The sequence below is a fragment of the Python bivittatus genome, unplaced genomic scaffold, assembly GCF_059951505.1.
Source record: "Python bivittatus isolate LINGU-HERP-01145 unplaced genomic scaffold, Pbiv_v1 ctg000020_np1212, whole genome shotgun sequence".
Lineage (NCBI taxonomy): Eukaryota > Metazoa > Chordata > Lepidosauria > Squamata > Pythonidae > Python > Python bivittatus.
The window spans coordinates 106,959,519-106,973,811 of record NW_028277030.1 but is presented as its reverse complement, the minus strand read 5'-3'; the positions used below and the strand labels follow the sequence as shown (position 1 = coordinate 106,973,811).

The following is a 14,293-nucleotide window of genomic DNA, read 5'->3' as shown; positions in this document are numbered from 1 at the left end:
GGCACGGTGACTTTGCACCACATTGTTGGGCTGGCCTGGGGCTGGGCTTCACACTGTGCTACAGCTCAGGGGCTTTTTGGAACCACTGAGCCACAGCGTGCCAAGTAACCCCTGAGCTGCAGTGTACTCCTTCCCCAGCCTTCCTGAGCTCGCACCACACCACACCACAGCACCCCCTCCCCCAACCCGTGCACAGCCTGCGGCAGCCCTCCCCCACCCCCCACAGCACCCCTGTGCTCCTTACCTGGGACTTCCACCTCTTCCCACTTAACCCACACATCTTGGTGTTACAACAGCGATGGGGAGTGCTGGGATTGCTGTCACTAATTGATGCAATCATGTGGCATTGCACTTTATGACCGCATCGCTTAGCGATGGGAATTCCAGTTCCAGTTGTGGTTTAAGTTGAGGACTACTTGTAACTGTTAGGCTTTTAGGGCATCAATTTTTTTGCTTTTTTAATGACTCATTTTTAAACTGATAAAAATTAAATTTATCAGTTGTCAGACTTTTAAATATTTTACTTTTAATTAACATTATTTTGCTGCTTTATCTATTTTTCTTCACCTCCAAGCTTTTCCAAGTCCTTGTGGAGTATGGAGGTACAAAAGTACAGTAAATAAATAAATAGGTCTTACCCCACAATAGCCTGGTCTCAAGACCTTTATGCAGTGTAACTCAGTTACTAAAGTAAAAGGAGAAAGGTGTTCATTAGGTAGATCAAAGGTTTAGAAACTCTGAGTAAATAATAGTTGGATACTTTTTGATTTATTTATTTATTTGATTGATTGATTGATTGACATGTAAATCACATAATCCACTAGAATATCTGGCAGTTAATAAATACATAACATAAAATGTTTATGGTAACTGTAAATAAGAAATCCATAACCAAACAACATCCCAAAACAAAGTCAAAAGCCAAGCTGACAACAGGACAAAAACCCAGACAGTGCAAGTACTCTTCAGAAGAGCTCCACTGTCAGCATCTTCTGAAATGAGCACACCATGGGGGCCAGCCTGATCTTAGCAGGGAGGCTGTTCCAAAAACCAGGCTCCTGTCATAGAAAAGTCAACACGCTCTTTAGCCCCTGCAAATAAACTATGATCAAGCTGTTGTAAGCCAGCTACTAATTCACCATTTCAGTTGGTGCCCAGTGCCCTCTAATGGCAAAAAGCTGCCATCGCATTTAAAAGTCAGGTCTAAAATCTGTGTACAGTACTGTATTAAGATGCAGGTAAACATAAAAATTCATTATCAGCCTAATCATTGATACTTGAGTTAATACTAATTTGTTTTTAACAAAGAAGTCCAGATTTTTATGTTTTCCCATACTGAAACTAGTAAGTTTATAGATTCGTGTCCCCTACTAAAGAAGAATAAGGTCAGATTGAGAGGGAATACGGTAACCCTTTCAAAGGCTGTTGGAATGGCTTTCCCATGGCAGGCAAAGCCAGAAAGAAAGACTTGATCTAATGCGGTTAAGGCATTGGAGGGTAGATCCTGCTTGAATATTAGAGAAACTGTAGTTGTAACAGGGATTTGATAATGGAGCTAAATACTGGGGGAGATGGGAATGGTCTTTTCCTTGCCAGACAGTCCATAATTGGGTGCGTTTAGATCTCGATTTCTTCCATCAATATTTGAACTAGTATTGTGAGTCATCATTAAGTCACTCTATTTCCAAATGGCTCTTATGTTTTTCACAGTGTGACTCCTCAGAGTCTGTACCTGCAGCTTTTATTCTTTTCAGCCACTTTGCCTTGTATCTTCCTTCTTTGTCCTTACCCAATTAGCTTTTAACAAGCTTAGTTTCTTTCACCAGGCATGAGAAAGGGGTGCAGCTTGATTTGTGAGCTGCTCTGACATCATGCCCTCTTTTCTCCTTCTCTGCACCTTTCCCAAGGCATATCCACATTTACTGTTTAAACTGCTCCTGTCCTGTACTCATGCTAACTTTACTCGAAACCAGCTTAAAAACATGTCTGGATTGAGACAACAGGCAAGAGCTTGCAAGGTAATCAGTCTGAACAGCAGGCAACCACATCCTTGCATTGGGCAATTCCCCTACTGCTGGGCCCTCCCACCTTTCCATTCCAGGAAAGCAATTGCCAATCACTTTTTCCTGTGAGTGGATCTTCCTGGACATACATACAAGTGTGTGAATATGTGTGTACTAAATTTATATATACAAAGTATCAAAATGCACATATATACAGGCCCAAGCAGCTGCAAAAGAGTACAGTGGTACCTCTAGTTACGAACTTAATCCGTTCTGTGACTCTGGTTGCAACTCAAGTTGGTCTCAAGTCGAGGTAAATTTTCCCATAAGGTTCAATGTAAATACAGTTAATCCATTCCACCCTCCGAATTTGGTCACACCATGAGGCAAATTTCCCCATAAGGTTCAATGTAAATACGGCTAATCCGCCCTCCGAATTTGGTCGCACCCCGAGGTAAATTTCCCCCATAAGGTTCAATGTAAATACGGCTAAACAGTTCTGAAACATATGCATTTTATTTTTAAACCTCAAAAACCTTCCAAACGCCACAAAAACCTTCCAAATGCCACAAAACACACCACAAGCCTCACCGAACCTCTCCTTGCTACCGCGATCTCGCCCACAGGAAGCCACGACCGCGTGGCAGCAGGGAAAATGGCCGCGGATCCGGTTCGTAAGTAGAGACAAGTTCCTAAGTAGAGGTAAATTTTTGGGGCCGGAGCTGGTCGTATCTCGAAAATTTCGTAAGTAGGGGCATTCGTAAGTAGAGGTACCACTGTATTTCTAACTGCACTCTAATTTTTTTTTCAGATCTACCTTTACCACAAGTGGTATAAGAGCGTAAGGTTCTGTCCCAGTGTCTGGAGGCTGGATGGGTTTCGATGGGGAGGAACCGTCTCTGACTCAATCCTACCAAGACTGAGTGACTGAGTGGCTCTATATTCCCTCTTTCTATCTTGGATGGGGTTGCACTTCCCTTTTCAAGGTTGGTACACAATCTGGGGGTCTTCCTGAATTTGCAGCTCCTGCTTGAAGGACAGGTGTTAGCTGCAGCCAGGAAGCTCTTTGCACAAACCCATCTGGTGTGCCAGTTGTGTCCTTTCCTAGATCGAGGGGCCCTTTAGACAGTCATTCACACCCTAGTCACCTCGCAGCTTGACTACTGCAATGCTTTTCACATGGGGCTGCCCTTGAAGACCACCCAGAAGCTTCAACCGATCCAGAATGTGGCAGCACAAACATAATGGACATGGCTTGGTATTCCCATAAAACACCTCTGCTTTATGAGCTGCACTGGTTGCCAGTTTGCTTCCAGATGCAATTCAAGGTGCTGGTTGTTACCTATAAAGCTCTACAAGGCATAGGGCCTGGTTACTTGAGGGACCACCTGTCTCCCATAACATCTCCCTGGCCAATTTAATCCTGCCGGGTTGGTGCACACTGGGTTCCTTCAATTAAAGTTCATCTATCGGGACCCTGGAAGTGCATCTTCTCTGTAGCAGCATCTGCCATCGGGAATGAGGCTCCCCCCCTGAGATCCGGATGGCCCCCACTCTGCTCTTATTAAGAAGAGCCATGAAAACCTGGCTCTTCACCCAGGCCTTCAGCAATGGAAAGGGAAGGGTTGCACACCCAGCTCCTAAACAGCCCCTATAAATAGCCATACCTAGACTATTCCAGTGCCAAGCCATTGTTTGGAGTGACATTGCTAACAGCATTTTGGTCAATTCACATATTTAGCAGCCTATCAGGAATTCAGTTTTGTCCAAAGAAAGCAGCATTTCATGTTTCTCTTACAAGGCAACAGTGGCTATCTAACTCTTTCGAGTATTGTTGGTTTCTTCCTAAAGAGTTAATCTACATGCATGCAGGCCCCTTCTGAATGCAGCTTCCCAGCCACCTAGCTTCAGAAACACGTGTTGTTTGCAGAGTCATTTCTCAACACATACATTAAGAAGCTTAATTGTACACATTTATCACTGTTTAAAAGCAAACATAAAATAGAATTCTGTACAACTCTATATATACACTAAATGTAAGATAATATAAAGTAGGATGGAGCTCCCCACAAGCCCTGCTGTGCTGCCTTATTGTGGCGGGGTGGGAGAGTTCCTGAGAGGGATGAGCAAAGAATGTTGGGAGTGTATGCCAAGAGTATATATTCTCAGCAGGCTCACCCGAGGCACGGTCATCCCAGGTGCCCAGCTAAAGCAAGGCACCTATGGACAGATCTTCATGGAGAAAATCTATCTATGTGGCTGCTAAGAGTTGACAACGACTTGATGGAACGTAATCATAATCATCATCAGGATGCAGCTGTTCTATGCCTGGATGGAAAACTACTTGGGAACCCCTGTAAGCCAATGTGACTTTATTAGAAAACAAGATGCAAGAGAAGATCAATATACCTAGCACTGTCTGTTCTATATAATTTAATCCTGTTTCTTTATGTCCCATCTGTCTTCCAGGAGCTCATGGAGCACATACAACACTCTCTCCTCCACTTTTCTCCCAACAACCATCCTGTGAGATAGGTTGGGCTGATAGTGACTGGCCCAAAGTCATAGCTGAAGGGGGACATGAACCTGGATCTCCCTAGTCTTAGTCTAAGACCTTAACCAAAATATCACATTGTCATAGTTCTGTAGATATGGTACCATCTTTTATTGAACAAATAACAGGAGGAGATAAGATTGTTCATGTATTTTTACCCTAGTTCAATCCACATTTATGACTGTGAGCAAATCAGCCCTTAGATAATTCAAACGGTAATCAGTGCCCTGTCTTTGTTGTCACCAAATTAAGATTTTAATAATCTTAATTTAATTAAGAAAAGGAGACCCTATATATAATTCCAATGTAGTTTATTAAAAAAACCACCCAGTTTTGACTGTTTAAAAAGGCCCGAACAATGTTTGCTTCCAAAGTCTGAATACTGTTACTATAAAAGCTGCCTGATGGGCAATTACCCACACTGATAGCAACAATTCTTCATTGTCCATCTGAATTCTTACAGCAAAATTACAGAGTTAAATACTGATCAAAAAAGATTCAACGGTGTCCGTACGTTTGATTTTGATTAATTATACATATAATATTGCATTTAATTTTTGTATAAAAATTGAAAAAATGTTCTTCATAAAATATTTTGACATTTTCCACAAATGTATACTATTTTGTTTTTCACTTAAACTTGAATATAAAATATACTAGTCTTTTACTAAGCACTAACAAATTAAAAAAAAAAAGATGTCCACTAACAAGTACTTTTAGCCATCATCACAAAAATTATTCTTAAAGCATTAAAGGGTATACAAATTTACACTGGCTTTTGAAAGATATTATACAAAACAGCAGAATGAGAAGAATGTTGAAAAACCTGAAGTATAAAAGGAAGCCATACCACCATTTTTATTTCTTCTTCCCTTTGGAAGGCTTAACAAACAAAGCAGGATCAATCTGATCTCTAGATAGACCTCTCACTGAAAAAAGTCGTTCTGCTCTTTCGTGTAGGGTACCTCCACATTTTAGTCCCAAAGCCAACAGTTCAAACTTTAGGTTGTCTAGCCCTAAGGCTTCCAGTTCCGCAACAGAATTGAATTCCAGCAGATTGATTCTTGAAGTACCCTAAGAATCAGAAACATACAATATTTCAAATGTGTATCTCAGAAAAGCCAAGTTATCTTTTGAACAAAAGCTAAATTAAATGTTAGTGATTCTGCAATGTCCAGTTCTGCAATAGGATGGCTTTTGGGGGCTTCTGTATGCCTTCTTTCCTTTTTAAAGGTTTATGAATTAAAATATTCTTGCACATGGGGCTAAATAGCAAAGACAATTAAATTAGTTCTTGTTACTGATACAGTAGTCAATTTATTTCTCCATTTTTAGAGACTGGAAAAAAACCTCCAACGATGAATGGCTCAATGGCTGCAAAATGCCATCTATATGTTGAAGAAAGAGAGAAGACTGGGGGATGAAGAGGAAATGGGGTTGTTTAAATTTTGAATAGTATTACTTGTACTTTGATCTGGCTTCCATGCTACTTTGTCTTTGGTATAATATTGTAAGTGACATGGATAATGAACTGACAAGAATGGAATGAAGTTTTCAAAATGCACTATTTATAAAGATATCCAGTGGATTCAGGCAGAGAAAGAATCACATACTTAATCAAAAATAACCATACTTACTGCATGCTGAAATTGACTCGCAGCTTTTTCAGTACTTGAGACATTTGCATGCTTTTCTTCCTTCAGAATCTGTGGTGTTTTATGTTTCTCACTGGCTACAATTGTATTGAAAGCTGGATCTTCTAGTAGATCTTTTTTATTCTTTGTTTGATCTTCTGACTTCTCATCAGAGCCTGAACTGCAGCTTACAGAATCCTCTGAATTCCTGGGAAACTCATTTAAATTGTCGGTCACACTGATATGGCTGTCAGATGTTGTGGAGCATCTTCCTGACATACTAGGAGATTCATCTTCATCATCATCACTATTATCCTCTGAACTGTCAGGATCTTCCAACCCTTCTATACCTAACCTGTCACAATTAACAAGTTCATTTTAAAACATGAATATAATTTCCACAATGAAACAGAATCTGAGATATGAAAAAATGTATCTGCCCCATAATTTTGTAGGGCACACAAATTCCAACACCAAAAATACATGTAAAACCAATAGTGGTGAAGCTCTTGAATTATATGGAATTTTAAAATGTTTTAAAATCAAGATAAAGCATTCTGCCTGACAGAAGACTATCAATAGACTGTTTTCAATAATTCCAATATTGAAATGAGTGTTTCTAGGCAGTATACCAGTAGAACATTTTATCCTGATTTTTTAACACAAATTTTATTTTTTATTTATTTATATTTCAAATTTGTCACCACCCATCTCACTACAGAGTGACACAATAATTTACCTTCTAATTTCCTTACAATACATTGCATCAACAGAAAAAAAGTAAATGTACTAAACAGTTATGGAAGACAGCTATAATATAGTTATTGCCTCGATTCCAATAACATAGGCTAGCAAGCAGAGGAGGCCAGAAAATCCCATTCCACAAGCAGAAAACCACTTAGAATTCTTAGGACAAGAGCCACCAACTTTAAGGTAAGAAACATTTTTTTTCTTGCCATTTTTATCACATGGTGTTATTTCTTAAACTGTGGTGCTTACCAGAAACACCTTTTCTTCTCTGGTGGTGCTCCTTTTCCAGAGTCAGTGGTCCATTTTCGACTCTCACTGCTTTCTGGGGACACCACTGTGCTGGAAGAAGCTTGCATACCTGAAAACAGTAAAAGCATTCAACCTTTAGGATGTTAAATGAAATATGGACATTAAATCATTTAAGCCAAGAATTTAAGGAAAAGTTGAACTTTTAATTTTTGCTTCATTCCTGAGATGCAGCTTATCTTTCACTTCTGTCCTTTTGCTCAATTTATTATTAATCATTCACACAGCTAACTGCATAATGCAAACATGAGTGAGGGAAGTGAGGGGGGGTTCCTCCACTATATTATTCGAGGAAGCTGCATTTTCTACCGCTGCTTTTCATGGCAAAGGTCAGTAAGTCTTTTTCATTGTTGTAATCCAATATCTATGGAGAATGCCAGACTGGGCAAATTGCTTTAATATGGAAGCAGATGATACTGAAACAGGCAAGCTAACTGCATTGTTAAGTACTCAGAAGCAGAGAGAACAAGAGGCCAGAGCCTGAAAACAAAAGGAGAAAAATACAGAAGATATTCAATATCTACCAGGTTATCTTATTCATGAGACATTTAATTAAAAATATCTAAGAGCCCAACCATCCAAAAGTGCAAGGCAGGATAGAGACTAAATCACTTTAGTGCTACCTTTCAGGACAGAATCTTCAAGTCTCTCTGCCATTTCATGGCACTGCTGCTGGTAATCTGGGTTAGTGAAAAAGTGCTTCGGTTCAGCCAACTTTCGCTTCAGCCTTTCTAAACGCCTTTGTTCCTTGTCTGCTTCCCGTTCTGCTTGTTGTTTCACCCACTCAGCCATCCTGTAAGAAAGAAAAATCCATATTAAATTGGATCTATTTCAATGGGTGAATTCAGCTATGGATGCCAAAACAAAGAAACCCCAAACAGAACAGCACAATGGGTGAAGTTATCTGTCTTTGGAACACCCTTACTGCTGAAGCTTGACAGGTTACAATATGAATACTTTGGCACCAAGTTATTTGCCCATGTATTTAAAAGTAATGTACAGGCTTCTTTTGTTCTGTTGCGTTGATGCTTTTTAATTCATTTCACTGTAATTTTTTATTTGATTATTATAATGTTATAATCTTATGTATATAGTCTTTATCTAGTATGATCTTTTTTAGCCAATTTAATGTAGTTTTTTTTTTTTTTTTACTGTTTTTGATGTTTGATTTTGTGAGCTGCCCAGAATCACCCTTTGGGGGAGATTGGCTGCATATAAATTTAATAATAAACAAATAAATAAAATAATTATTATTTTACTTTATTGTTATTTTATTTTACTAGTGTGGCATACTTTAGGTTCTGTGCCCTTATATATGGTAATATTCTCTAAAGAAAGACAGGTTAAATATTTTTGAAGAATGATTGCTGCAAAAATGAAGATAACATATTGTTTAATGTATAGAGAGAGAAAATTTATCTAAGAGGTCATGAAGAATCAACACCATCTTGATGGCACATCAATCATACGGAGAGAAAGATAATCGTAAAAATGTAGTCAAAGAAAGCAAGGAATGGCTAAGACTGAAATAGGCAAAAAATGTAGATGGAAACAGAAAATGGCACATGATTCCATGCTGTTGGCTGAAACAAAGGACTGATGATATGAAAATTCATGTATCCAAGACCAAGGCTGTTATATTTAACAGGGATAGTGGAGTGAATATCTGAATGTTATACATATACAAATAAATGAATTTATACACTCCATTAATAGGAGAAAATGGATAGAGAAATTTTAAGACATGCAAATGATAGGATAGCATGTAGCCTGTGAATAAGGAATATCTGTCATAAGTAAAAATGACATTGTAAGAGTATGCTTCTACCCATTTTGTTATGTGGAAGTGAGACTTAGGTATGTTAGGAGACACAAAAGTAAGTTAAATGTAGTAGGAACAGTGTGATTCAACAACAAAAGATAGGATCAAGATAGAATAGGTGCTAAATAAATGTGGATTGAATACAAAAGCGAATGAGCAGTACAGAAGAGGTACAGTGAAACCTCGAGTTACGAATTTAATCCGTTCCGCGACTCTGGTTGCAACTCGAATTGGTCACAACACGAGGCAAATTTTCCCATAAGGTTCAATGTAATTACCGTTAATCCATTCCGGCGTCCGCGGACCACGCGTCAGGGGCGGAAAAACAGCCGCGGACCACGTAGAACGGGCAGAAAATGGCCGCAGACCACGTGTCAGGCGCGGAAAAATGGCCGCGGACCACGTGGAACGGGCAGAAAAATGGCCGCGGACCACGTGGCATGGGTGGAAAATGGCCGCGGACCACGTGGCACAGGCGGAAAATGGCCGCGGACCACGTGGAACGGGCGGAAAATGGCTGCGGATCCGGTTCGTAAGTCGAGGCGAGTTCGCAAGTCGAGGTAAATTTTTGGGGCCAGAGCTGGTTGTATCTTGAAAAATTCGTAAGGAGGGGTGTTTGTAACTAGAGGTACCACTGTACTTTGAATTGCTTTGGTCATACAGACAAAATGAATGAGAACTGAAAAAGAAAACAGTATGAAGGAAAAGTGAATAGGTCAGACAAAGGGGAAGATCAAGAAAAGGAGAAAGTTGTAATTGGATTGAGCTGAGATCCTCAAAAAGAGAGACATCAGAAGTTGAAAGAACAAAAGGCAATGCATGAAGCAATGTATCAATATAGTGAAAACAATTATAGCCTGCAAGGACAGAGAGTTATGAATCTGATTAGTGAATGATATTGGTGTAAATGAGTGTTACCTATGTTTTTCTTATCTCAGGGCTTTAATTTCTTTGGTTCTGTATATCTTACTCCCTTTCTGATGTCTGCATAATGTTGCTTACTCCAACAAGCAATAGCATGATGGGTATCTATGGATGGATGGATAATTATAAAAAGATTTTTGATAAATCTGTGCAATAGCAATAGCAAAGCACAGGTGTTTTCTACTTAATTAAATGTCTCACGCTTTTTCATGATTAACATCTCGGAGTCTCCTTCCACTGAGATCTCTGCAAGCTTCTCGGTTTGTTGTCTTCTCAATTTGAGCACCAAGTGCTCGGAGCATAGATCCAAAACCTAAGGAGAAATTAAAATAGGTCAGCAACAAAAATCTAAGTATAAGAGACATCAACTCTTCAAGAGTCAGAATATAATGCAACACAATAATAAATCCTTTTATATATTATTTAGTCTGTTTTACCCAGACTCAGAAATCCTTCATTAGACAAAATCAGAGATACAGATTTAAATACATGGTAAGTTTTTAGCCATAGCCCCACTTCAGAGCTATACTTCAGATGATTCCAAATATTTCAGAACTGTGAAATAATTGCTAGAAAATAATTGGCAGTGGAAAGTTATAATGGCAAGATAGTCAAGATCAGACTGTCATCTTACCTTGTTTTCTTACTGTCACATTATCTCAAACTACTCAGGTTTTTTGTTTAGCATAAAAATATGGGCAGTAAATATATTTCCCTCTCCCCTTTTTATTTGACTATTTTCTTTCTTCTGCCCTTACTGCACTGATGCATTGTGTCTCCCACCCTGTATATATTGTACAGTATACAATATATTGGAGATTCTGAATTGTTCTTAATTCTGTAACCTTTAATTGGGAATCCACAATCTGAACAGGGATCTACTACTATATTCTTCATGGCCCGGTGCATCATGATTAAGATAAACAAGTTCAATATCAATCATGGAACTTCACTGGATGACTTTGAGTCAGTCACTATCTTTCAATCAAGCCTATTTCACATTATTGTTGATGTGGAAAAATTGGAGTTGTTACACCTGTCACCTATAAGAAAGGTGAGATATTCATCTAACAAAGAAATATACTATATTGTTTAGTATGCAAAAGCAGCAGTGAACCAACCTCCTTTTCCACCACATAACCTTGGTTCCACGCTGTAAACAGCTCCATTTTGTAGTACACCTTCAAAATTAATACATCTACCATTACACTTTATATAAAAGTGATCTTCAGGAAGCCCCTAAAAACAATGATATTTTAAAAAGGAAAAAGAGAATTATACTAAGATTAGAATATTTATTTCAATACATATTTCGTCTACAGCAAAGAGCAATTGCATTAATTTCAAACAGATTATTTAGACAGCACATTGGCAAATCACTAAACAGTAAAAGATGATTGTACAAAACCTAGTTCTTTATCTATGTAGGACACAGTAAACAAAGCATGTGTACACAAAGCCATGCTTCACAGATCATAAGAAGATGGGCAAAAAAACAACCATGTCACCATTAATGTCTGGAAATGAAACACTGTTCACTAACTGAACAGGAATTCAGACAAGATAAAAATGAAAGCAAGTTCCACCTAATTAATCAGCCGTAGCAGATCATTTTTTTCTAGTATAAACAACAGTTTTAAAAAAAAATCTTTACCCTATATAATCTTTGTAAGTTTTGCTAGTTTAAAGATCCACATCTCTGGAAATGTTAATATCACACAAACGTACATCCTTCACACAATCATACAAATTGTGGTTTGGATCACTGTTTGGGGAATAATTCTACTCTACTGGAAAATTAATAAGATACCAAACTACACAATTATGAAAGCATTCTAAGAATGTCTGTCTATCTATCTGAAGGAGATTTAAAGATTTCCTTTTTGGTTCAGGATTCACTATCCAGAGTCCATGGCAATTTAAGTTGAATAAACAACTTTTTAAAAAATTATATACAGGTAATCCCCAGGTTAAGAATGCCAGATTTAAGGACAACCCATAGTTAAGAACGGAGCCTACTGTAGCAAAATTTGAGTTAAATACACAATGATTCGAGTTATACACAATGGTTCAAGTTAATTACACAACACTACTTATACAGTATTATACAATAACACTGTTCCAGCTTACATACAAATTCAACTTAAAGACAGACCTTGGGAACAGAACTCATTCTTCAACTGGGAATTACCTGTATTTATTCTTTTAACTATCCACATTCTCAGGAAGAATGAGACAGAGAAAAAGCTACTAAAGTTATACAAAGGAAACACTATTTGACTAATCACATTTGCGACTAGAAGTACAGTCACTTACTGAATAAGGTTGTAAGTTATTTTTTAATCATACAAGCCACTTGGTAAACTTTCTGTTTAAAAGTAGCACTTGTTCAAATAAAGAAATTCCCATACTTGTTCCTCCTTTAGTCATTTCCTAATGACAACTTAAAATAATGACAATGAAAGGATTTCTTCTATTACCCTATACAATCTTGTGGCTTTTAACCTGCATTAGCTATTGAAACATGAAACTAGGCGACCCATCATTTTAGGTTAGCTAACAAAAGAAAACGTTCGAGTTTATGTATACAATCCATAAAAGTAGTATCACATCAACAATGTTTATTGTGGCCAGGGATTGAGAATACCTATATAAATCTGCCCATTACCTATATTACCTATTACCTATATGAATAAATAAATGCACACCAGGCTGGGGAAAGGTGATTTATGATCACCTTCAGCTCTGAAAGAGAAAACACAGAACTTTCTGCTCCCCCTAACTTGTTTATTCCAGCGACATTGAAAGAAACGAGAAACATTCCTTGTACAGTGGGGAGCCTACGCCACCGACTTCTTTCATATGAACTCATTTACCTGCGCCTGGCACCAGGAGCGGAGAAAATCTCGAACTGACCAGTCTTCAGCTGGCAACATCACAAATTGCACCTTCGAGCGCAAGGGATCCCTTACCAACACCGCCATTTTCTGACTTCCTGTAACGACACAAGCAAACTCCCTGCTTTCCGGCAAGACGCAAGAAAGGGAGGGCTTATTAGAACACCCAAGTGACGTCTACGAAGTAAACAGGAAGTAGGGCATAAGAAATTTTGCCAGCAGAAGAGTTCCGTTGCAGGTTCTCCTCCAGCCACGTGACAGGGAGCGATGGGGAATGTGCGCGCATGCGCAGAGACTTTCCGTGAATACCGCCTGAAGGAGGCTGATAAAGAGGGTGGGGGATGGGGGAAACTAACAGGGGAGGGGAGTGAATGGGTGGAATGGCGTTGCTGAGCGCCTGGAGGTACCGCTTTTCCTGCTTCATCGAGTTATTGCCCTTTTGAGATTAAAGCAGGATATTATCCGCCTGGTTTTTCTTGGCAGACTGTCGGCTCATCAACCTTCTCTGTTTACATTTCGTTGCTCCTCGAAGCTTCCATTGCTCTACAACGCACGGAAATTTCTTTGCGTTGCTTTATCAGCCAGAGGGCGGAAGGCGGGAAAGTCCCTCGGTGCTGTTACCGTCATGGACGTCTTGCTTCTTAAAAGTGACCAAGCTGAGGCTGAATTGAAAATGCAACCTAGTGCAGCAGCATTTGCAATTTGTCTTTCACTGGTTTCAGGCGCGGAAAATTGGGGCAGTTGTGATATTTATAAACCCGCAATGGAGCACTCTGCTCCTCCCTCCCCACCGCTCTGTGCCCACACACTTCATTGTGTTGTGTTGGTTTGCAAACGCCATATTCACTGCCAATGTCAGCTTGGGAGCAACGGTCTCAGCCTCTCAATCTCTTTTCAGGCGGTAGCATAGCAAATAAGGCTGCTCGTGTCACTCTGCCAATTGCAACGGCGACAAGAGGAACGATTGTGTTCGTCTCGGAGACCATGCATACAGTCTGCTGATTCGAAGCTGTCGGTGAGCTAGCTAGCCGCCTTTCCTGGAGAATGAGTTTAAACGCCAAGGCACGAAGAAGTAACTAAATAGGGGAAAGTACAACTCGAATTACACAGCGCTGCTAGCCAAGCTGAGGCTCCTTCATCCTATCAGTTTTCGTCAAAGGTTGCAAATCCCAAGTGTGTACATGCGCACAGCCTGGCCATTCAGCTTTTAAAAACAATGAAGCAGGGCACAAATGTGTGTAGTTTTACAGGACAGTGGAACAGTCTGCAGATAAAAGATCAACTCACTAATGACTACTTATGGTGAGGTGTGGTGGGTGTCCTCTCTGCAGTTAAAAGTTAATCTCAAAATAATGAATACTGGTGATGTTTGCTAAGTATGCAGAAACCATGATGCACATACT

General features: G+C 39.3%; 1 protein-coding gene across 1 annotated transcript; it reads right to left on the bottom strand.

The window, feature by feature from the left end:
- Positions 1 to 773: 773 nt before the first annotated feature.
- SDE2 (spliceosome associated SDE2) lies at positions 774 to 13,002 on the bottom strand. The gene is made up of 7 exons (XM_007436391.4): positions 12,870 to 13,002; positions 11,115 to 11,232; positions 10,195 to 10,306; positions 7,871 to 8,040; positions 7,191 to 7,299; positions 6,195 to 6,546; positions 774 to 5,631 (listed from the first exon to the last, which is right to left on the bottom strand). The coding sequence occupies exons 1-7, from the start codon at positions 12,975 to 12,977 to the stop codon at positions 5,416 to 5,418; spliced, it is 1,185 nt and encodes a 394-aa protein (XP_007436453.1). The 5' UTR covers positions 12,978 to 13,002; the 3' UTR covers positions 774 to 5,415.
- Between the last annotated feature and the right edge of the window lie 1,291 nt (positions 13,003 to 14,293).

What these genes read in the sequence shown, in the direction of transcription:
- SDE2 (XM_007436391.4), bottom strand. Translation starts at nt 12,977, where the DNA reads ATGGCGGTGTTGGTAAGGGATCCCTTGCGCTCGAAGGTGCAATTTGTG. An exon ending in GATGTTAATCATGAAAAAGC is followed by an intron (nt 8,041 to 10,194) that starts GTGAGACATTTA and finishes TCTTTCTTACAG; the next exon opens with GATGGCTGAGTGGGTGAAAC. An exon ending in TGAAGATTCTGTCCTGAAAG is followed by an intron (nt 7,300 to 7,870) that starts GTAGCACTAAAG and finishes TACTGTTTTCAG; the next exon opens with GTATGCAAGCTTCTTCCAGC.